This window comes from Strix uralensis, chromosome 3 (genome assembly GCF_047716275.1).
Source record: "Strix uralensis isolate ZFMK-TIS-50842 chromosome 3, bStrUra1, whole genome shotgun sequence".
Classification (NCBI taxonomy): domain Eukaryota; kingdom Metazoa; phylum Chordata; class Aves; order Strigiformes; family Strigidae; genus Strix; species Strix uralensis.
Window position 1 is genome coordinate 81610963 of NC_133974.1, and position 24196 is coordinate 81635158.

Genomic DNA, 24196 nt, shown 5'->3' on the forward strand with positions numbered 1-24196 from the left:
CCAGCGCCGGCGTGGCCTGCCCCCGGCAAAGCTCCCACCCGCCCCGAGCCTCACAAGCAGCCAGCGGGATCCGCCACGGGCCGCTGCCCTTCCCGTGGGGACCCCACCCCAGGCGCGCCCCGAAGCCAGAGCACGAACCCCGCCACTCGCAGCTGCCGTGGGCACGGCCACCGCACCCAACGGCCGTGATCGCTGCCCTCCCAACGCACCCAGACCGAGCAGGGGCGCCTGCTAACGCAGTGCAAGGGCCCCCCACTTTTGGATATTAATAATATACCCCCGAACTCCGCCACAGCCCCCGGGACGGGGCGGGGGGGGGGGGGGGGGGCGATCACAGCCGCAGCCATTCGCCGGGCCGGGGGCAGGCCTGTCCTCTGGAGCGGGTCCCCTCCGAGAGCACCGCAAACGCCCCCGCCGCGGCGTCTAGCCCGGCCCTCCCAGCCCAGGGCTCCCCATCGACGCCCCAGGCGGGGGACGCGCAGGCCCAACGCCCTGTCGGGGGCCGCCACGGGCGGGCGACCCCCGGCGGGGAGACGGTACCGGCCGCCCCAGCGCCCGCCGCGGTGTGGGGCGTGTTCCGCGTTGCCGTGACGACGGCCCCGCCCCCGCCGCCAGCTCTCGCGATAGCAGGGGCGGGGCTGGCGGCCCGCGCCCCTCCCCGGGGCGGTGGGAGGGCTCGGTGGTGACGGCGGTGGGAGGTGCGCGCCGCGCGGCGCTGCGAGGGAGGCGGCGCGGAGGCCTCCCTGGCCCCCCCAGCACCCTCCTCCCCACCCGGCTGCTGCTGGGTCGGCTCGGCGCGGCGCCGCCGGTGCGCTCCTGGGGCGTGCAGGGGGAGCGGTGCGGCGCTCCGCTGTGCTCTGCAGGCTCCTGAGGGGCGGCCTCCGCGCCCGCCCGCCTCCCCTCGTCCGCCGCGCTGCCCCGGGGCCCGCCCGGGCCCGCCTCAGCCCGCCCCGGGGAGGGGCCTGTCCGCGGCGGCCCGGACGCGCTGCGCCGCCGCACGTCCGCGAAGCCCGCAGCTCTGCCTCGCCTCGGCCGCCGGAGCCCCGTGGCAGGTCGGAGGTGAGCCGCGCCCCGGCCCTCAGCCGGCGGGGTGACGCTGGGACCGCTGCCGTGCCGGGGGGGGCGGCCCGCCGCGCCGCCTGCTGTGCCGCCGGCGGGGCCCGGGGCGGGCGGCGGAGTCGCTCCGCGTCCCTCGGAGCGGCCGTTGCCTCCCGCCGCTGTCCCGCCCGCGGGGAGGGAGGGTGGGAGTAGCAGGGGCGGCTGAGGCGCTCGTGGCTCTGCCTGCCCGAGGTCTCCTGAAATCTCGCCCTCCGAGCGCTGTTCGGCGCCAGAACGCTTTCGTTTGTCCCCAGGTAACTTAACTGTTTTCTGCTCCGATGTGGAGCTCTTCCTGTTCCTCCGCTCGCGTATTTCATCACCTCTTCGATGTAAAAGTGGCAGAGGGTCAGGTCCCTGATACAGGGAGACAAAAGGCAGGAGACTGTTTTTTTCCGTCGCTGTTGAGGGTATTTTGTCAGTCTGGCAGGTTCTGTCAGTGTTGTGTTTCCTTCTTTTATGCTGTCTTTGCAGAATTGTGGCCTTGCAGTATAGAGGCCTCTGGGGCAGAAAACTTGGAACTACAGAAATGTTTGTACATTTTTTCCATAGAGCTGTTTAACTGTAAAACCTCTAAGGTTTAAGTGACATCTCAGTGGAAGTAACGCAGTTTGCTTTGATGCTAGCAGGGTACAAAACAACTTACTGGTAGCTTTTGTGTTTAAGGTAATTGTAGTGTCCTTATGGCAGGAATGAGGGGATGGAAATCTTCATCCAAAACATGAAAGTGTACGCTCGTGGCTCCTGTACTTGACTGTGATTTGCATGTCAAATTCAGTCAGCTGTATGCTTTGGAAGCCTTCGGCAAGGTTCGGAGCTTGCTGCTTTGTACGCACACACTTAAGTGCAACTGTTCAAATGACTAGAGTGCTGCAGGCACGCTCAGGCTGCCTGACTGGGAGCGGGAGGGTGTAAGAGCCTTCATCTTGCAGCAGTCCTTTCCATCTCCCCCTTGCCCCAGCAACTTCAGCCTTCTGTTTCGTAAGCAACTGTACGGTGAGAAAATCTTCAGGAAAGTAAATGAATTTTTTTCAGGGAAAATATGCCAAATTTAGTCCTAGAAACAATCCACACATCAGAATCATAAATTAATGTATTATCTCACTAGATAATTTGGTTTTATGTCAGAGTCCATTCCCAGTGCAAGTCAGAATGCATACTGCTTCACGCATTCATCCAGATGTGCGCATTGACTGTCCTCTGAAGTTGAGAGGAGGGAAGAACAAATAGGATGCTCTAAATACCTGATACAAAGTTAAGCTTCAGGCAGGCAAAAGCCTTCTTTTTAAACTGTTGTTTTAAACTGAGGCTAAAATTATTCTTGCGTTTTATCTCTTCAGGGTATCTGTCAAATCTGGTATGCATGCAGGTAGCACAAAACTAAAGGCTCTGTGTCAGTTCTGGATGAAAGAACACCCTCTTGGTTAATTTCTGTTTAACTTAAGAAATTCAAGCCATTTTAATCCTCCAGAGCTCTGAATCTTAGCAATGGTTTTTGTTACTATTAAAAATAAGAAAAGTTAATGAACGTACTTAATTGAAGTTGCTTAACTTTGCATGGACTTGAGGGCATTTATAAAAATTACCAAATTAAAAAAAAATCAATTCCTTCCAAGAAGGGAATATACTAAAATCTGAATTATGTTTTGTATTCACAAGGTAGTGCATGGGACACAGGAAGAGTCTGAATATAACTTAAGACCATGGCAGCACGCTGGAGAAGAATCCTGGTCATATTTGTGGCAGCTCAAGTACTATTTGTGGTAAATACCTTTGAGGAAGAGGAGGTACCCGAAGAATGGATTCTTCTTCATGTTGTTCAAGGTCAGATTGGAGCAGGAAACTACAGCTATTTGAGACTAAATCACGAGGGAAAGATAGTACTTCAGATGCAGAGTTTAAAAGGTGATGCGGACTTGTATGTATCTGACATGACGCTTCACCCCAGCTTTGACGAGTATGAGTTACAGTCTGTAACCTGCGGCCAAGATGTTGTCCACGTGCCTGCGCACTTCCGCCGCCCGGTGGGAATAGGGATTTACGGTCATCCCTCTCACCTGGAGAGTGAGTTTGAAATGAAAGTATACTACGATCGAACAGTTGTGCAGTATCCGTTTGGCGAGGCTTCCTACAACCCCGAGGAGATGGAGGCAAACCAGAAATACTCAGAGTCTGCAGAAGACGAATCTCAGGACAAGGAGTCTGTTTTCTGGACTATACTTATTGGAATCTTGAAATTAATACTTGAAATTCTTTTTTAAATTAATACACACTGGACTAAGTCACACTTCAGCCTGTGAAATTGAACATGGATGACTTGGTGTAATATTTAATACTCTTCGTTATGTTTCCTGAAGAAGTATTCAGGTTACTTTTCCTAAACCAGAAAGGAAGTGGGGGGAAAAAGCCATATTTAATTTTATAGTGTAAATCCTCCCTTATGTGTAAAATGAGCAGCGAGCACAGTATTTGCAGTGTTCTTCAAAGAACAGGGCTTAAAAATGAATGTACAGTTGGAATCTTGTTAAATTCACTTTAAGCAGGTGCTTAGGAAAATCAACTCCAATTCAGTATTTTCTATTGTTTTTTATAAAGAAAAGTGAAATCAACTGCTGCACTTCAGTGCCCCCTCTCAATTTAGAGCATACTTAAAAATAAAATCTACTTCTTTTCTGAGCAAGTATCTCCAGTAAACTAATTAGCAATGGGTTTGGAGTGTATTCAAGTTGAGGAGCCTAGGGTGAAGGAAGGAAAAACCGATCAATCACCTAAGGGGATAGACGATCTATATTTTGACTGCTTGTGCTCTATGTTATGTCAACCATCTGTCAAGCAGAGGGCTGTCCAGTCACTCATCACCTCTGCAGATCCATGACCTGAATCAAGTGCATGTTACTCCTTCGCTGCCACTGCAGGGAGAGTAAGCCTTCAGCTGTTGTTACTTGTCAGTATGACATTTTCATTCCTCATTAAAAGCAATGCAGCATATAATATCTTGAACTTGAGAGGTGTTTTCTTACACCTCCCTTTATAGCTTTTTGTGATTGATTTTTTTTTTTTTTTTAGTACATCTTTATGAATAAGTCATTAGCTTGCAAAGAAAACTTCTGCCGAAAGGAATTCACAGCATATTCTAAGAAGGTCAGGGCATGCCTACTCTTCCTTCAAAGTTAGTTTTTCCAGGAGTATTTTTTGCTTTGATTGAGACTTTCAAAATAACCAGCTGCTATGCAAATAGTGTATATTTAAATTGCTCTGTAATTTTCTTTTCACAGAGCTTACTGATGAGTGCACTGAAATAAACAAGTACATTACTATAATTTTATACAAATGGTGCATGTACAATTTAAATTTCATTACTGAAAGCCTTCTTGAGTGGGAATTTGGCTTCTCTATCTCTATCTAGACACCTGACAGGACATGATTAGTGACTTGTATCAGAAAAAAATCATTATATAGCCAAAATTAAAAGTTTATTTGGTAAAAAGGAAAAAAAAAAGTGGTATTGTTCATCTTAAGAGTGGTTGGTTAAATAGCACCAAAGTATCACTTTAATTTGTGCAGTTAAGTTTTGGACAGCAAGTTTTTTGGGGTTTTTAGCCCTCCTTGCTGTTTTTCCCCCTTCTTCCTCCTCTTCTGGGTACGGGAGGGTCTTTCTGACAACAATCACAAATCCAGCGACCTAAGAAAAGAAAGTTATCAATTATTGGGAAACTAACTTCGCTACTCACTCACCTAGTTAGGCAGCTTTCACCATTCTAATAGGTGCTCATCTATTTGCAGTACTTCCCTTAATGTAAACAACCAGTGCTCTTTAAAGTGTAAGCATCTTTTCTAAAAGGTATGGAAAGCAGCATATAAAATTCACCCTCTCTTGCAGACTCCTTACATGTAACAGCTGGCTACACTAACCCTTACGGACCTTAGGAAGTGCCAGCACTGCTAAGGAGGTGGTTATGGGAAGCGATGCTGGAGTTTGCAAGTTACATTTTCACGTGAATTATGACAGTTTGAGGTTATGGGCGGTTACTCGGAGCAGAAATGAACAGCTCTTCTGCCACAGGTGCAGGGTCCCGTTCCCCAGAGCAGTGTCCGTTATTTTGGTGCAGTCAGGCAGCACAGATTAAACTGCTGGCAGGGGTTCCATCACCAGACCTTTCACTAAAACTCATTTACTGAGGGAACAATAAAGAGTTGAGCAAAGAGGAGAAGCATTTAACTGCTTATATTACAACAGCTGGAATCATAAAGGCTTCTTTGGTAATTTAATAGGTTTGTAGGCATATAATCTATTTTGTTTAGATTCTGTCCTTAGGTCAGCCTGAAAGTTAAATCTGCCACAGAACCTGTACTAAAGTGACAGCTAGCACCAGCGCTTCCCCAAATGGGAATGAACAGTATCTCTGAAGTACTGTAATTAGAGGGAATACTGTCACTGCAGAACACGCAGCCTCTGAATACTTACTCATGAACTTGCTTAGCATGGATTTAGTATTACATGAAAAGCAACAGCACTACCAGTTATTTGCTTTACACTGCCATGAGTTGGCCAGGTGATACAAGTGACTAGGTAATTTAAAGGTGCAGGCTGCCTGACACTGAGGTACTTCACTTCCAGCTTTGACGTTTAAGAAAAAAATGGGAAGGTGTTTAAAAAGGTGTTTACAAATATTAAATTGAGCATACTTTTTAATTTAGAAACTGAAATAATAGCACAAACACTTTATTAATGTGAAAGCTATATTCCAGCAATATTCAGCAATACAGCCTCTTTACAAGTTTCTTTTATGAAAAGAGGTAATTATTCTCAGTATTCTATGGGTGTGGAAAAGAAAAACCACCTAGTTCTGAGTGAGCCTGTTCAGATTCTGTTGTAAAAGCCAATTATATTTCCTATACAGGAATTGCCAGGTTAAACTCTGCACAACCAAATACAGAGAAATAAAGCTTATTAAAAAAATGGGGTCCTACAGTGTGAATGCTTTCCTACTGTATTTCTTACTCCTACCCTTCACACTTGTTTTAAACTATTCTTTCAAAAGCAACGCATACATTAATTCTGACAGAGAAAGCCCAGGACTCAGAGGAGGTGGGAAGGGAACAATTAACTCTGATTTTATTACCTGAAGGGATAGCGTCAAGCCCCACACAAAAAGTGTGATAACCACGGTCACATACATCACAGAACATCATTTCTTCTTCATGGTGAGGCTGCCCACATATAATGCATGTTTTACACTCCATACATTGCCAAGGGTAAGTCTTAATCATAGCAACAAGCTCCGGGGTCATATCAAGGCAAGAAGGGTGGCCTAGATTAAAACCAATATTATTACTTTTATGTCTGAAATGAAGTTTAAAGTTAGACTGTTTGCTTTTACAGAAGCTGAAGCTTAGCTCACCTCCTGATGAGATCCCACAGTGCACTGAATGTGCTACTACATGTAACATTAAATAGAGATGGACTTAATGAAGGACAGAAAAGGCAACTGAGCTGTTGGTACACAAGTGTAGTACACTAAATATTTCCACAAAATGATCTGTCAGACAAACTCCCTTAGGAATCTGCCTAGTGTATGCAGATACTCACCACTGTTGTCACACTGGGAGCAACGTATAAGAGCTTCAGCTTTTCCTTTCTTGTTGGACTCCTTACCCTTCAGACAAATTCCACATATAGCATTTGGAATGACCTTTGGCTGGAAGGGTAGAAGAGGGCTATAAATTCATTCCAGAAGAATTTACAGGTTTAAAAGGAAATGGCATATATCTCCTTAACTCTTAAAATTAATGAACTATCTGTTTGTTATGATGTGTGAACCTTAAAACATATGACCATACCTGACAAGCAGCAGCACTGAAAGAAATTGTAGATTAACTGCATAAAATTTTGCATTTGACACATGTAGTGAGTTATACGTAAACCAAATTGGAGCAAAAGCGTGTATTTGCTTCTTCCTATGAGTTCATCACCTAATGTTCCCCTCAATGTAAATTAAATGTGACCCGACATTAAAAATGTCAGTATTTTTTCAATATACTTCTTTATGAATCTTCATGCAGATTTCCTGTTTATGTAAGAAATTAAATACAGTTTTCCATTTGCATGACATTTGTCCCTAATATAGAAAATCAATTACAAAAGCAAAAAACTTCATTTTTGTATCTTTAGTTTCAAAATATTTGGTTAGGTAGGCTGTACGTGGCTGTTTTACCATGCTTTCTTGTATCCAGTCACGATGGCTGTAAGAAATACATACCCTTGCATTTAACTACAGTTTTACATTCATCATCTTTCTAAGCGATCACCTGGAGTGTATCTGGGTCCATGAGATTCGTTTGAAAGGTAAGAGAGAAATAGCAGACTCTTACAGTGAGTAACATTTGTGTGTGTATGCTGTGTCCCAACCCAAGAGAGGCACCAACACAGTTTTATGCCAGCGAGGACCAAGGAAGAAGTAAGGCTTTAAGAACTTCAGAAACATATCAGTAGTTACATTGTTGAGCTTTGACCACTTCATAATGAAATTAGTGAGAAATGTGGTTTAAAATTAATATAGTACTCACTGATGTTAAATTGACCAGTGCAAGAGTTTTAAAAAAAATGTTGCTGCAAAGACGCAGCTAGTAACAGGAGTTCAAGGCATATCCTGTTTTCTAAGGAACTAAATGGCTTGTCAGGGAACAAGAAGAATCCCAATCAACTACCAACCCATGTGGCAAGAAGAATTAAGTTTAATTTTAAAAGTGAAAACAGAACTATATATATATATAAAAAAAAATTACCGAGACCTTGTGCAATACAACTTATCTTTAAGTTTGTCTACTTCCCCAGCCAGTTTTTTCTACCACCTAGCAAGATAATTAATAACTCATTTTTAGGGTAGTCAGGATGCATTGCTTAAAGTTTTCTCAAGTCTTCAATCTGCTTTTTAAGTTAAAATATGGCTACAGTCTGCTTCAAATTGTCTGGTCTAAAGAGTTTTATTTCAGAAAAGAAAACACCATACCGGATGTTTATAGGTAACTTCCTTCAAAAGATGACAGAGGCATTCATACAGACTTTTTTTTGCTTATTTATTTTAAAAAAGCAGAGTCAACCTGTTTTATACATAAATATAATAAAACAATAAGTCTAACATTCACAAACATCTCTACAAAATAATAAATATAATGAAAGCAAAACCACACATAAACTCTTTTACTGTTAACTATACTAGGTGTCCTACATGTATACCTTTATACCCTGCTCCTCCCAACAAAAGTGGCACATGCTTAAACCTCGTCAGTGTTGCAGCATTTACCCTTCCGTTGTTTAGGCTACATTCTAACCTTTTTTTTTTTTTTTATTGTGTTTTTATCTATTTCTAAGTAAACCAAGCCTTTCTAGAATAGCAAGTGCACTTTTCTAATCAGACTTCTAGTTTGTTATGGATTTGTGGTTTACTGCCTTTAATGTACAGCAGCATACTCCCTGGTCCTTCACCAAAACTAAAGTGAGCTGCTTCTCGGTGAGTGTATCTGCCTTAGGGTATGTGTGCGGTTAACACTCTGATACACATTAACTCTGAAGTTAGACATGGATATAGATGCATTTATTAACAATGCTTCCATCTAGTCTTATTTCACTAAATTGTGTTCATTAGAAATCGTGCATGCTGGGGGGATGAGAATCACAGCGTATTAATAATAAAGTTCCAACAGTATGGAAGTATTTTTACAAAAATGAAAAAAAAAAAAAAAAAAGAAAATGCAGGACTATTCACATTTCAAATCAGTTCAAGTTCTACCACCATAAATGGCTTTTAGAAATGCTATGAAAAAAGTCTATCAAATCCAAATGGGAAGTCACAATATCCCATCTGATTAGAGTAAATTTTGCTTTCTACATCCTCATCTTATTGGCATGAGGAATGGAGAGAAAATGAATGCAGGGTCAAAACGATGACTGCCTGCTCTGTAAGTCTGCACATCCATGCTGCTGTGCTGCAGCTCTCAAAGTAAGCATTCCAACTACACCATTTTTATCAGGTCCTATTCTGAATGCAAAGCAGCCCATTTCCATATAGTGATCTGAAACAGAAGTGTTGTAAAATATAGTTTCTCAATACATTTCAGTTTTATGTGCAAAAAAATCTCCTGTACTTTTAACAGTACCCTGTGTGTGCAACTGTAGTAGCCAGTCCTGCAGCAACAAAGAGTCGCTACTTGTAACATGACAAAGTGTAAAGCACGCTAACTGTTCTTTGTTAAAGAACTGACAATAAAAATGGCTCCATATAAAATACATTATTTCTTTTACTCAAAAATAACTCAGCGGAAATGTGTGAATCCTGTAATACTCATACTGTGGCTATAACTATACATTTGCATGTTGATGCCATAGCAATTATCCTTCAGTTTTAACTACATGTAACCAAAAGATTACTGTCCTACAAAAATAGTCAAATATTAGAGAACAATACAGAACAAAAGTATTACAAAGATTTGGAATTCACAGGGACAACATTTTAAATCAGTTAAGCCTTCAGCTCAAAGTGCCTTACCATTTAGGCACATATGGTATATCATTATCTGGTGTTTTTATAGACTAAAAACAAGAACCTTTCCATCTTACCAGTTAAAACCACTCGTGTTATTGGGTTTACTGAAAGCGTTTAAATGTTCCCACAAACAAGAAAGCCAATCCTCTCTCTCTCACCCTCCCAACACAACATCACCACCTGTGACTTATTAACGGCCTGATGGCTGATGCAGGCAGGGTACGCTGACATTGCAAAGATGTGGCACTGTAAGTTTACAGTAATACCTCGTAACTAACACAATCCATGATTTTGAACCAGTAAGTAATTGCTATGGGAATCCACTTTCAAAATGCAATGCTGTAGACTACCATTCTACAGTTAGAAGTTCAGAACTTTGCAGAAAGTTCTGCTCCATCAGTTCTCTCTCTATGCATTTCCAGGGCCATTCAATAGATTGGACTAAGCAAACACTCAGGCATCTCATAGCTAAGTTAAACTGTAAACCAGTGGCACACGATCTCTAAAGTCAAGTTAAACAAAGCTAAAAAAAAGATTTCAAGCTCCATCTTTGGATTTCATGTTCATGGGAATATTGGTATGCATTCTGTGCCTACAACAATTTGCAAAGTTACATATAAAAAAATATACATATGGTACCACAGTCTAAATCTCCATAGTTTGCATATTTCTTAGTAAGTTCCTGAAAACAGAAAATGCAACTGGAACCTGCTATCTGTTATGAACTTGTACAGATACTGTATGTAGAGAAAATTTATCAAAACTGTCCAATTCTTGCTGGAAATTAGCTTCTTAACATAAGTTATAGTTTATCTACTATTAACTTGGTAAATACAGGTAGTAAGTATTTATGAATATAAAATGCAAGCCATCAACAGCTCACTTTTGCTGAGACATTTTCTCAGTATGTACGATCTAGTCACTGACAAAAGTCTTCCTTTTTCCATAACCTCTCTTCACAAGCATTCCTGATTGCTAAATACTAAGCCCTATCTGAATGTAGTGTTTTCCCTCTTTATGGGTCTGCTCCTGCTCCCACGTAAGTCAATGTAAAATTCTCATTCTTTTCAGTGGAATGGGACTAGGCAATAATGTGCTTTAGAAGTGTACATTATATTCAGATCCTCTGTCAGTATGCAGAATAACACCACATAAATAATGCATGTCAATTCCCATTTCTTCTGAAATGTATTTTAATCTTAATCTTATTTTTACCTTAATTTTTGAAATTATTATACAGTAATACTGAAGATTTGGGTCTTCAGTTTGCCAATCACTGCTTGACTGCTGCAATGTCTTAACATCCTCACCAAGTTTTTAGCTTGAATAAAAGCATATTGCCCACAAACATTTCTACATAGTATGAACTACATAAAAAGCTTTTTTCCATATACTGTTAAAGTGGTTACGTAGTGTTGCCTGTACAACTGCAGTAAGCTTCTTGCCTTCCATCCTATACATCATAACATTTCAGGATGAAAGGCTGCATTTAAAATGAACGTCATAACAATATGTTCCGCCACACAGCTGTACTTTACAGCACTGATCTCTTGGTATGCTGCCATACTAAATAGTAGAAAAAAAATAATGGATTCTGAAAGCTAATTTTGAACTGGCAGTTCTGACTGCTATGTTAAGGCAGATAGAAAGATGTAGAGTTCCAGTGATAAATCCACAATGGATTTTTCTGGTGTTACTGCCTGGAAATCTGAGAAGTTAACAGAAACAGAGGCCACTGTATAGGCTAGGGTAAAGGAAAGCCCCACATGAAATAAAAGCAAAAAGGAAGTAAGGAAGCAAACAGATGGAGCACGCAACAGGAGAGCAGCTAGTGAAGTACAGCAAGCAGAAGTTCCATATTATTGAAAAACCAAGTATTTCAGGGAGAGGCTGGTCAGTAAAGTTCAGTCAGGGGCTTTTTTCTTCTACCTTGTACCCAGGAACTGATTTGGATAATACAGAACGTTTGGAAGCATCTTTTCTTGGAGTAGCACTTTTGTCTCTTGTTTTTTGTCTTCCCTGAAAAGAATCCTCCTGGTTGTCTGTGGCGCAATCACCTTCAGATACATTGCCAGATGAATTGTCCTATAATAAAAATACCATAGCTATATTTTTTATTTTTTGGATAGACAGACAAGTCTTTCCTATGCCCCTTAGAGCCAGCTAAGGTAAGAGAAGGATACATCCTTCCTCCTGCAAAAGCATGGGGTACATCACAATCTAGAACACCTTTGCTCATAACCTTCATTATCTTTTTTTTCTCATGCTAGGAGACTGGCATCAACAATTGCAGTCATGTTTTCCAGTTGGTCTTGATACCAGAGTGGGGAGCACAACAGCATAATTCTTTGAACCGTTTTCCTTTAAAAGTCAGCAAGAAATTCACTATATGCAACTATAAAGATGTTGTTTACAAAGTAGAGGGCCAGCAAAAAGTTAAAGTGCCCTTGCCACGCATTTAAAGTCTCCTACCAGATAGTACTGCCTTGAATTAAACATGTGAAGGTTTTTTTCTGCCACCCTCATCTACTGTTTTCACCAGGAGCAATCTAAATATTTAATTTGGATTGCAGCAGAATGCCATCAAAGGCAAAACACACTTCAATATTTAATACAGAACCAAGCAACAGAATTTATGCTGCAGTTAAAGTTGGGGGGGTTTTTTGACGAATGAGGAGGCAAGAAAGAGGGAAGAGGTTCAAAGAGGCTGAGAGATCAACATAAGCATAATTAAGAACAGCAGCACAAGATTTTCCTCAGGAAAGTGTTAATAAAGGCCTCCAGAAACTCCAGAAGAAAGCAATATGATTAATCACATTTATTACAATAAAAACCAAAAGGCCAAATAACAATGATGCCCTACAGTAAAAGGCACTCTGTACAAACATAACAGTAATCAGCCTACGGTCCAGAGCCTGAAATCAAAACAGACAAAACAAACAGGGCAAAGGGAGGAGTATAACACAAAAGCAAAGCAAACTATGCAGCAACAAGAAATGGTATGTTTCACCGCTATTTTAGGGGAAGGGTTATTTAGGACAGGCCCATTAAAACACTACAGAACAGGAAAACTGCTACCTGACTCCAACAATGGGGAGGGTGAAAAAGGAAAAAGCATAAAGCATATTGTAGGACTCACCAGGGAGATCTGACAAATGGTAGGTAGTCCAAAACTAAGGGAAAGAGGCCTGACAACTGTCCAACTCTGTGTTCAACAGTTATTTTTCCCCCAACAACATGCCCCAATGAGCAGCAAAGAATCCCTGCTCCCATAGCCAAACCCACTGCACAGGAATCTCATTTTAAATTTTCCCTACGCTTTTTCCAACACAATGACATTTTCCCTTCTGCATTCTGTCATCAAAGACTTCTGAACTTCTGTGAAAAATAAAAGGATAGTCTGCTTGGTCCAGTTACTTTACCATTACGGGGAATGGAAGTCAGTGGACTGGGAAGAAATGATTAAAAACCAACTGTAAAAAAGCTGGAGCGTGATTAAATGGAAACTGAGTTGACATTTAGCACACTAAATTTATATGATTTCTTTTTCTCCAAAAAAATGCAAGCAGAAAGGGTGTACTAACAGTTAATTCTCCCTTGTTAGCCTACAAGCTGACCCCGTCCTTTTGTCTTCAGTTATGAGTATCTTATGAATATTCAAACAAATGTTTAGGTGTCAAAATTTAGCATTACATATATCCACCATCTAGCATGTTTGTCAACTGAACTAGAAACTGTTAAATGCACCTGTGATTTTACATACTATTTCTCTTAAAATTAGGGTTAAATTTCTGGAAAGTGGTTGTCACCATACTAGCTACACCAATATACCAGTGGTTCAGTTGCACTCAGACAGCTCATCTGAAGCTCAGCTGCTCTTGAGCACTTAAAACACTATCAAGGTAGGTATGTGAAAGTTTCCCTTAACTTTCAGTAACAGTTAACTGTGTTTTCATAGAGTGAACATAACCATCTTTTTAAAGATGTATTGTAAAGCAAAAAAAACCCAGTGCTTTTTCCCTTCTCTTCAAATTGGAATAAAGTAACTGTTTCTGTATTGAATACTTCCTGTTCTATGTCACAAGAATAAAAAGTTATCAGGCTATCAATACCTTTGCTTTAGTGACAGATTCTGTGGGACTTAAATAGCAAAATATGCTGTGACCTGAACTACAATGTTCCTTCCCCTCAGAAATGCTAGCAACTTCCCCTTGGGGAAAAGGACATAATGAAGAGCTGTGGTTGGGAAGATTCTTCAAGATTTCTTTAAAAAGAAGGAAGAACAGGCCTGAAATTTCAAATATTTGATTGTTTTACTTTAAAAATGGATCAAAATGGAAAGCTGAAGAGCAGTGTTATAAAATTAAAGAGAAACACTAAAAAAGGGAGTACACTTTATGATTCTCCTTCATTTTGCAAATGTTAAAGATTCTCTTAAGAAACTACTGAAACTAACAAAAGTGAAGGGAAAGAATTTTTTTGTTGAAGAATATTTTCAATTTGTCTCACCGAATTGCCTTTGGTTTTCCGTTTTTCATCACCTCGCCCTTCATCTGCATCATCTGAATCTCCATCACTGTCTAACGCAGGCAGCTCTGGATCCAAAGGAGGTTCATAAAGAGCTGTGTTTAATGGCAAGTAACGAAGTTCATCTGGAGAGTATCTAAAGTTAACAAATAAATAAAATTAATTCGTATGTACTTTATGCATAAATATTAAGTCACACAGCATACAAGGACTTCAATGAGGAAAAAGCAAAAGCTCCCTTTTTTTCAGGCAGGCACATAAAAACATGCAGTTCTGAAAACATAGGAAACATATTTATTTCTCCTCCCAAATTTGATACCAGCTAGTAATTGTCTTCTTTGTATAGCAAGTATTTGTGGAACACAGGAGGAGTGTATTTGCAATGTTCCAAACCTACATCATCATAAAAGATACAGAACCCTGAAAAATTTTTAGCCAATCCACACTACTATGCGCAGCAGCCTATACGCTTTGTTTATAAATGTACAGTGCCCCACATAGCTTGTGCACAATAATTCTAACCCAGGGCACACAAACAGTTAAGAGTCCAAAGCAAAGTAAGTAAAGAATCTAGCTCTATGTCTGAGTTCCTTGATTACTGAAGGAGAACAAAAAATGCATATTAAAATATAATTTCAGAAGAATGTGAAGATCTAATCACATTGCTTATAGACAGATGCAGCTGAACATGTGAGATCTACCCTTTTTTTCCTAAACCTTAAATACTAAGAACAAAGTGAAAGTCCTCTTACTGTTAACGACAAGCATTGTAAGGAATAGAATATTACTTTGATGCATATTTGAAAGGTTGTGTCCTTCATTAAGAAGAATCAGCTTCACTTGCAGCTTATAAGTGCAAAATAAACAAGATATCTAGCATTTTAAATTCAATTAATGTAATAAAATTCAAGTCATTCAAGAACGTCCTGTAACATGCAAATTTGCGGTGGGCTGTATGCACACACACTGGAATGAGCAAGGCATATGCAGATAAAGGCCTTCTCTAAAGAAAACTGTGCATGTATAGGATGAGTACCATCTCTGTTGTACAGATGATAAGGCTTAGGCAACAATTTTCAAATCAGTATGTATTTGTCAAATGGGAGCATGTCACTGGTAATAAGTCTTAAATGCGTATAGACAGTCAAGTACACATTTTTCACGAAATATAAAGATCCAACTAGCAATATCTTTCTCACTTACAAATCCAACATTAAACTTAACCCACAAGACCAATCCATTTTTTTTTTTAAATTAAAAGCTTTCTAAAAATTTAACAAAGGACAGTTAGAATGTCACAGAGAAAACATGTGATCACAAGCCAGCATTACAACACTGTGATATAGCAACATTAATCTTAGCACACATGCAGAGGCAGATGATAAGTAAACACATGAGGGTGGCAGGAGTGGAATCAATGTCTCCTTTTACCACAGTAAATATCTGAGCAGGCCAAATCTCAGGCACAGCAGTACATCAGTAAAGACAATACTCTTGCAGCCAGTACTGTTTTGTTGACAAAAGCTGTCGTGCTATGCATCGATTAGACTAGCAAGTGTCTCAAACATAAAATGATTTCAAAATACACTGAAATGTTTTCCATCTGTTAGAAGCAGAAAAGTAGATCAGTGCAACAGAATCAGCAGTTGCGATGCTTTTAAAATACCTTTTGTAGTACTCCTGGAACTGGCCGGGTATGAGAGCCACTGGATAAGGACTAACCTTTGTTCTCTCTGTAGGTAAGATTTTGTATTTTCCTTGAGGCACCTGGATAATCTGTATTGTTTAATACAAAACAATGCCATTTTTGTTTCACGTACAAACTTTTGATCCTTCCTCACCATCTACCCTCCCAAATATTTTTTAACTAGCCAGTTTTATTAGGTTGGAACAGCCACCTGAGTTCTCCCCTGAGTAATCCAAATAATTAAGACAGTAAGAGATCCCACTCACAAAATAGTATTATCAATTAAGTCGAATCACTAAACATCCAGTGAACTGAATATTAGGTAAGACTACTTCTAACAGTATATTATGTAACATAATTGAAAAATTAAAACCTAACAATCGAAACAGTAAACGTTAACTTTTGTGACTGGCATCTTTAGCATGAATTATTATTGTTGGTTCATACTGGTGGAAGGTAGCAAGAACATGTCCATGTAATTCTGAAACCAGACTGAACTATAAAAAAATTCCCATTTAATAATACAAATATATGGAAAGGAGAAACTTGCACAGAAGCCCTCTTTCCCTTAGAAAGAAATAAAACTAATTATGTACTACCTTGACTCTAACATGCATCAATACCAGAAAAATGTAAACTCTCCACTCTATGACAAACTCTGTCATGTAATAATTTGCATAGAGAAAATTTTTGCTTTCCCGTCTTTGCACAAGCAGAACAGTCCTGCTCCAAAATGCCGGGGGGTTTTTTGCCTTTTTTTTTTTTTTAAAATCAGGCACAGAAACATGAAATATATCTAATACAAAAATAATGTAACACCTAACAAAAACAAGGGCACCACACTGACAGGCAGCACTCTTTTAGAGGATAATTTACTTTTTTACTCTAGTTACTGCTCACGCAAAATTTTGGAGGTATTCCAAAAGAGAATCAGGCATTTATGTGAACAGATACAACAGCAACAGAAGCTTCTTAACCTAAATCCCTCTTAGTTTTATGCTACTACCAGCAGATTAAAGACATTAGAATGAAGTAGCACTGCAATTTTTAAAGCTTCCTAAGACAAGTATTTTCAAGTTAAAATAAGTTTTCACATTAAAGATATTTGATATTATTATTTTTACCAGTATTACTCATTTAACAGCAAAACTGTTTAAGTCCCTACATGACTGAAACAAGACTAATCAAAACTCTTGACAATAAAATAGTTAAAATGGTACCAAAGCCAACTTTACTAAAACAAGCAAGGAGCTACCTATTGACATTGATAAGAAATTTAAATCTGCCTACATGTGTCTGTAGATCGAAATAGGCTCTTCTTTCTTCCATCCGCTCTCGGTTTAAATTGCTGTTGAATTCTGCAGCTTTCTTGGCAGCCTTTTTTATATATTCTGGAACTTTACTTGCTTCTACTTTTTGTGTGTTCTGCTGCTGCATTTGCTGGAACAAAAACAATTTTATTAATTCACATACATTTCACTATAGTTTGAGAACAGCCTTTTCTTATACTCCACAGAGTTACAGATCTCGTTCACTTATATGCTAGTTACTTACAGAGTACTCTTTATAATGATCTGTTATTCGCTGACGTTCTTTCTCTTGCAGTATAACGGAATACTCAGCATGTTTGGCAGGGTATTCTTTAATCATAAGATCAATTACTTCATCACTACGCAAAGCTGTTAGACCTAAAATAGATAAAAGCAATAATGATGCTATCTGGCAAAATTAACTGTAGGTTGTTTATATCCCACAATGATCAACTCAAGTTTTTGAGCAGCTAAAGACAACAACCTGCTGTGCACAATGCTTCTCTCTCAAGTAGAAGTGAACTTGTGCTGTTTAGCTTGCAAGGCTGATTAGGAGTTTGCTTCTACCCAAGGAGGCAAGGCTCATTTCTTCCTTACAGCTACAGACCCCTTCAAATTAACTCAGCCACCTACGAAACTCCCCTGTGAGGCAGAACCTTTGTTCTAAACGGGACCTGGTGAACCGTCGGTTTCAGTTTCCAATATTGGTGAAGTGTTAGTTTCATTAACTTGCAGAAACTTAACTGAAATTACGAAGTTTACATAGCCTCTCTATACAAATCAAGAAAGAATCACTGTGATGGCAATTCAGAGCAGCAAACTGCACACAGACTCCTGGCTCATAATTAAAGCATTTGAAGTTCAGAAGTCAGACTGCCTCTGTTTGCAGCTACAATGCAGAACTCCTCCTTTAAAGGTTTCAACACAACTAATCTCCAAACATTGACAAGAGAATGGAGGTTGATTTATGCTACTACCACTGATAATAAATATAACCTCAAAAAACAGCGATAGTTAACTCAGCACACATCTCTACTGGATATATGAAGCAGAATATAGCATTTTGCTTCTATTGATAAGAATTAGGTACTGTCCTCTCCCACATATTTAAGTTTAAAAAAAAATAATCAAGAGTGCTGACAGGTGAGAAATAAAAGTGGTATAAAAAATTGTTAGCATATAAAATGACATTACATTTGCACAGACCCACGATGTACAGAAAAAAATGCAACAGGAATCATTTAATCTCCAACATGTTCCAAGTCACATGTATTAGCAGAGGAAGAAAACAAATACTTCAAGCTCTTTCAATACAAGTCACATCAATGACATCATTCCATTTCAAGTACATTAAAGTGCTCTAGTACACACCCCTCTAACTTCTAAAACGTTAAACTGTGTCAGATACACTAACGTTTGCCGAGTTCCAACTAACTTGCACAACAAGACTGATGTACATTTTAATTTGAAAAATTATGTTCTCTTTTCTAGAGGAAGAAGGTTCTAAAAGTTAATTTACAACATAGAAGGGATTTTGCTAAGTAATTAGAAAAGATCAAAATTTTTTTTTTTTTAACAACAAATCTGGAATACTCATACCTCACCGTTAATTTACACAAATTAATAACAAACTGGTTTTCATTTCAGAACGTATGTTTTTAGTTGAGAGTGATGCAATTCTCTATCAAACTGAATCACATTTTCAGTGTGTCATATTTTTAATACTGTAACAAGGAATCTAACAATTTGTCTCCTTACCTAGTGTGCACTGAGTCTCTGTGATAACATTTAGTTCTCTGAGGTAGAGTTTCTCCTTGTGAGATAGATCTCGTCTTTCTAAATCTCCAAAGAAAACAAAAAAGAGCAATAAAAATGTGTGCAGTTACTCAAACTCCCCCATAAACAGTGTCAAAGTATTCTGACAATTTTATTTCCAGGTAGTGAGAGTCTGTATTATTTTACTATTCTTACAAACATGGTAATTTTATAAATTAATTTTAATATAGACTGTAGGGACATGGTCAGTTTTTCTGAGTATTCTGCCTGTAGTTATGATTTACAGAAATACTGAAGAAACTTGACATATGAGCTCAGATGCAGAAAGCACTATTAAGCACTTTTTTCTTTTAATATGCCTTTTAAAAATAAATTCTGTGACAGAAGAACCAGATTTGACAATTCTGAATAATGAAGGCTCAAATCCTAGAACCTCCCCAACTCATTTTTTAAAATTCTTCCACAGCGTAGAAATGTGGCCCCAATTCAGGGACAAAGAATATAGAAATATATCTATATAGTAAGAAATCACCAACAAAATACTTAAAAATAAAATTGAGGTCAATTTTCAAAAGGTACTTGCTGATCTAACCCCCAAATCAGACTTGTTTACAGATTTTCAGTAGCAATAACACAAAGTCTTAAGTTACTTTTAAAATCATAGGATACATTTTTAATACGCCAGTAACAAAAATAAAGTACAACATACATAATTCAGGCCTGCCTTTTCCAGAGTCTTTTTTTAATCAGTTGGCTCATGCTATAGTCAAAGAGACGCAGATTACATCCAAACTGTACGAAGACAAAGATTTTTAGAAGAAAAATTTTAAAAATAAATACCTGGATATTTTCTTTTAAAGGAAGTCACACCCAAATATTCACTGACTTGCTCCTGAAGCATATAGTACTCTCCTGTTTCATCCGGCGGCCACTTGTATTCTATCAAGTTTTCAGCAGGAAAATAGCTGTATCTAAGAACAATGTTAGAACAAATGAAAGAATCCCGAAGAGGGATACTTACATTTCTAGAAATTCAAATTCCTATTTATATGTCAATGAACAACATTTATGAAGTTGGACAAGCACTTTACAAGACTGCATCCTGTTAACCCATTTCAGAGTCACCTTGTTACACTCCACTTCACACATATTTCTTCAAACCAGCATTAATCAATATGAACATGAACATGAAGAAAGGGATATCCATGATAGCGGGCAGGACACCAGGAAAAGCAGGTACTACAGTGTCAGAATTAATTCAAACAATATGTAATGTTTTAAAAACATGTAAGCTGTGCTTCTGATTGTAAATTAGTTGCAGCACATTTTGTGTCATTTTAAAATAAAATGTCTTAAAATGTGCTGAGAGAAAATGACAGCTAGATACTCATGGGACATTGCCTCAATTTAGAAAGATACGTGAAGAATACACAAGCAAAGAAAAAAGACCTAATACTTAAGCATATCAAACAATACAGTAAGACTAGCAATGAGAAAGTGGGAACTGTAAAAAATGGTATTACCCAAGGTCTTGACTAGAAGTTTCACAGCTCCTAGAGCTGTCCCCTGAGCCCATACGTCGTCTTTTGGATGGCTGGCTGCCGTCATTGGAGTTTTCTTCTGTGTCATCCTGAAATGAAGATGAATGTTTTAAAAATTAAGAGTATTCAGCAGATAACATAAAACATCAAAAAATATTGCAAGGCAATCCACAATTTAAACGTACCTGAACTACTGAGCTATTTAATAACACTCTTCACAAAAACTCATAGGACAGTTTACGTAGCAAGTAACTCTTTGCTATAAACTAGCTGCATGACACACAGTGGCACAGGGCGCGAACTGGGTCATTTCTCACCTGTTGCATAGGTGGAGCACTGAACAGACAGAGCTGTGGCTCTGACCACCAAGTTCATCATTCTTGATGTAAACTACCTATGGCATCGGCAGGGCTAGACAGCTGCAGACACAGCAAACTTCCCTCACTGGTGACAGTCAGGGACAAGACTAATTCACTTAATCAGCCTAGCTCTCAAAAGCAAAAGCAAGGGCAGAGCAAAAACACCAAGCCCTTGCTGAGAGCTGATGCTTATAAAATCAAGGAAAGCATTACCAAAAGCAACACAGGAGTTTACAGACATAGTTAAAATAAAAGTAATGGTATACAGTTTACAAAAATATACAATTACAGCAAGTAAGAAAGACTTGTCTTTTGTGGGGAAAAAAATAATTAAAAGAAAAAAAAACTGAAGTTGTATTGCAACAGATACAGAAGAGAACAAAGCTATTACAAGGGAACATTTACAAGTTAATTGACAGGTGTCACTATTCAGATTTCGTGAGATGTATATAAAGAAAGGGAATAAAGGGTGAAGAGGAAGGAAAAAAAAACAGCGCCATAAAATCTAGCACACCAGCGATTCAGTTGGATTTTTGTGTTTTTCACTGCTTTGTTGTCCAGTAATGCTATACAACTCTTACCTACTCATGAACAACTCTCAAAGCAATTAGTGACCACCCTTGCATGATTATAGAGAAACAGAAGGCAGAAGTGTTCAAGTGAATCGCCTACTGTCACCAGTAGTAGAGCCAAGAATAAGACAGCTCTGTAAGTAATCGAAACTCTGGAGTAGTATGAAAGAATCGCGTTTCATAACTTTTGTGAAAAGTTTAAGAAAGAATAATTAACCTGTCAGAAATAAATGGATCAAGCCCAACTATATTTATTAAATAATTACAAGAACTACCTGAACTAATGCCTTTCATTCTAGTATGTTTTACATACCATATCACTTGAAATACCATTAAAAAAGATTCCAACAAATGAGAATACATTACTTGTGTTATATAACATTTCACAGCACTATAATCAAGACAGGCCACAGGGAAAAAGCATTTGTCTCCTGTATTTTTGGTTTATTTCATGTTTCTCACAATTCTCTACACTTTTTTTGTTCTTTCTTGTAGAGTCACAAGAACAATATCTATCATACAGTAACAAAAACTGAAGAGCAAATTTAATGAAACTGTGCTTTCTTAATGCAGCTATGCTTAAAGAATCAGGTAAAGCAGCATCTCCGCTAGCATTACTAGTAATACTACTTCCTAGTATTGCTGAGAATACCCTGTATAAACTCAATTAGATAAAACAAATAGCAGTCCCCAATCAAAACATCACACTATTTTGTAACACAACTATGTCTCATCACTACTTCATCCCTACTTCCCACACGGAACATTAATGCACTCCAAACCTTTTCAACTACTAGACAAAAACATAAACAGAGCCAAAGCCAAGCTACCGAGAGACTTCAAAACATTTTAAAAAGATAGATCTCAACCTGATAGTTAAGAGAGAAGTGCCTCACATCAGTTTCTCCTTTTGAGATTTTCTTTTATTATAAAAAAATCCAGTACTGTTAAAAAATATGAGCACCTATACCACAGCAGAAATGAATGTCCCCCATTTCCATCTTTGCGTTCTTATTTGCTGAAAACTTCAGCAAATTCAATCACAGAGGCTCACAGCCTAAAATGCTCCAGGAAATGAGAGCATGTTGCAGAGAGCTTTGCAGAAAAAAGTGAAAACATTTGCAGGGCAATTTAAGACATGCTGTAGTTCAACCACTGTTACTGTACCAAAAATGATAATCAGGGACAGTCTTGTGGCTTTCTTTACATGGAAAGTCAAACATTGCCAAAACCAGTCCCTTCTTCCCTTGAAAACGCACGTTTCTGTAAAACGCTTGCTAGTCCTTACAAAGTAAGGTTACATTACGAATTCCTGGTACGTCTATCAATTATAAGATCTACGTAACGATCCTTTATTATGTAATCGGAAAGCCTAAATTACCAAGATGTCTTTCAAAAAGTAACTGCCAATCTGCATCCGAGCGTGGGTGCCGAACCCGCAGCACGCACCCGGTGCCACCAGCCCGGGCAGCGCGGGGGACGCGCGGGCACAGCCCGGCCGGCCTTGGCGCAGCAGCCTGCCGCTCCCGCCAAACTTTGCCGGAACGAGCCGCCGCACCGCTCCCGGGAAGGCGCCTCACGACTTTCAGGAAGGAGGACGGCCCCCGGGCACCCAGCGGGGCCTCGCTCCCCCTCCTCTCCCAGCTCCGCACCCGAAGTTCGGCGCGGGGCGCCGGAGGGCGCCAACTCCCCGCCAAGAGGCCGCCCGCCGCCGCCCGGCTCCCCCGGGGGGGTGGGGTGGGGTCACGGCGCCCACGCCGGGGGGGGGGGGGGGGGCCGGGCGAGGCCTCCCGCTGAGGCGGCTGTTGCGCCGCAGCCCCAGGCCGCCGCGCTGGGCCCGCAGCCCCACGGCCGCCGCCCGCTCTCACCTTCAAGGATTGGGCGCCGGGCGTGGCCGGGTCGCTGTCGCAGAGGCGCGGGGACAGGACGGCCGCCATGACGGCCGCGGGGGCCGCCGCCGCCGGCTGGGCGAGGAGAAGCGCCGCCGCGCGACCCGGCCTCGCGCCGCGCCCGGCTCCGCCCCCCCTCCCCCTGCGGGGGGTGGCAACGGCCCCTACCGGCCAGCTCGCGCACGAGCGCGGCAGCTCGCGCAGCTCCTGCTCCGCCCCCCTCCGGGCAGCCCGCGGCGACCCCGGCCCGCGCCGCCGGACCGGCACCCGGCCCGCCCCGCCAACGCCGCCGCGCGGGCCCGGCGCCGGCGCCCCGCCGCCACCGCTGCTGCTGCTGCCGCCGCCGCCTCCGCCGCGCCCTCCTCCTCCTCCCCCTGCCGCCGCCGCTCGGGCGGCCGCGCGGCCCGGCCGCGAGCGCGGAGCCGAGCCGCCTCGGTAGCGCTTGGGCAGCAGCGCGGGGCGGAGGGGCAGCATCCCCCCGCGGAGGTTGGCGCCGAGCGCCGCCGCCGCCGCCCGGCGCGGGAGCTGGCACCCAGCAGGGCTGGGCTGCTCCGCCGCCAGGCTCCCGTCTCCGGGAACGTCAGCCGGGGACGAGCTACGTTTGTGAACCATCAGCCCCCGCAGGAGGGGGGTACGGGGGGCGGGGGGCGCACTCGGAGGAGCCGGCACGAGCGCGCTCGCCCCTCCGAGGAGGGCGCTGGAAGCCGGCCCCGCCGCTGCGCCGAAGCGCCCAGACCGCTGCGCGCCGGGAGCCGCCGCCGCCGCGTCCCGCTCGCTCCCGCCGCGTCCCGCTCCCGCCGTTAGGGCCGGGCGAAGGCGGAGCGCGGCCCTCCCCGCCAGGAGAGACCCTCGTCCCGCCGCCGCCGGGCCCGGGGCGGCGCGCGCGCCCGCACGCGC

At 41.6% G+C, this 24196-nt stretch overlaps 2 protein-coding genes across 6 annotated transcripts; one reads left to right on the forward strand and one right to left on the reverse strand.

Annotated features, from left to right (window-relative positions):
- The first annotated feature begins 698 nt into the window (after window positions 1-698).
- Window positions 699-3771, forward strand: C3H6orf120 (chromosome 3 C6orf120 homolog). Of its 3 annotated transcripts, none has more exons than XM_074863059.1 (2): window positions 699-1052; window positions 2755-3771. In XM_074863059.1, exon 2 carries the CDS (start codon window positions 2799-2801, stop codon window positions 3354-3356), a length of 558 nt encoding a protein of 185 aa, XP_074719160.1. In that variant the 5' UTR covers window positions 699-1052; window positions 2755-2798; the 3' UTR covers window positions 3357-3771. The 3 variants fall into 3 exon arrangements, with proteins under 3 accessions (XP_074719160.1, XP_074719158.1, XP_074719159.1); XM_074863057.1 differs by having other exon boundaries at window positions 700-1059; XM_074863058.1 differs by lacking the exon at window positions 699-1052 and adding an exon at window positions 1144-1352.
- A 775-nt stretch (window positions 3772-4546) lies between these two features.
- PHF10 (PHD finger protein 10) lies at window positions 4547-23911 on the reverse strand. Of its 3 annotated transcripts, none has more exons than XM_074863056.1 (12): window positions 23279-23424; window positions 20462-20568; window positions 19779-19909; window positions 18921-18998; window positions 17407-17540; window positions 17143-17292; window positions 15832-15941; window positions 14148-14301; window positions 11568-11723; window positions 6686-6794; window positions 6219-6407; window positions 4547-4777 (listed from the first exon to the last, which is right to left on the reverse strand). In XM_074863056.1, exons 1-12 carry the CDS (start codon window positions 23345-23347, stop codon window positions 4692-4694), a joined length of 1473 nt encoding a protein of 490 aa, XP_074719157.1. In that variant the 5' UTR covers window positions 23348-23424; the 3' UTR covers window positions 4547-4691. The 3 variants fall into 3 exon arrangements, with proteins under 3 accessions (XP_074719157.1, XP_074719156.1, XP_074719155.1); XM_074863055.1 differs by having other exon boundaries at window positions 18921-19004; XM_074863054.1 differs by lacking the exon at window positions 11568-11723 and having other exon boundaries at window positions 18921-19004; window positions 23279-23911.
- Window positions 23912-24196: the final 285 nt, after the last annotated feature.

Bases quoted from the DNA above. Each gene is read 5' to 3' on its own strand.
- PHF10 (XM_074863054.1), bottom strand. From the start codon at position 23,911: ATGGTTCACAAACGTAGCTCGTCCCCGGCTGACGTTCCCGGAGACGGG. The intron at 6,795-14,147 runs GTGAGACAAATT...CTACCCTTCCAG, and splicing joins GGAAAACCAAAGGCAATTCG to CCAAAGGTCATTCCAAATGC. The intron at 4,778-6,218 runs GTAATAAAATCA...TTCTTTTCTTAG, and splicing joins GCTTGACGCTATCCCTTCAG to GTCGCTGGATTTGTGATTGT.
- C3H6orf120 (XM_074863059.1), top strand. From the start codon at position 2,799: ATGGCAGCACGCTGGAGAAGAATCCTGGTCATATTTGTGGCAGCTCAA.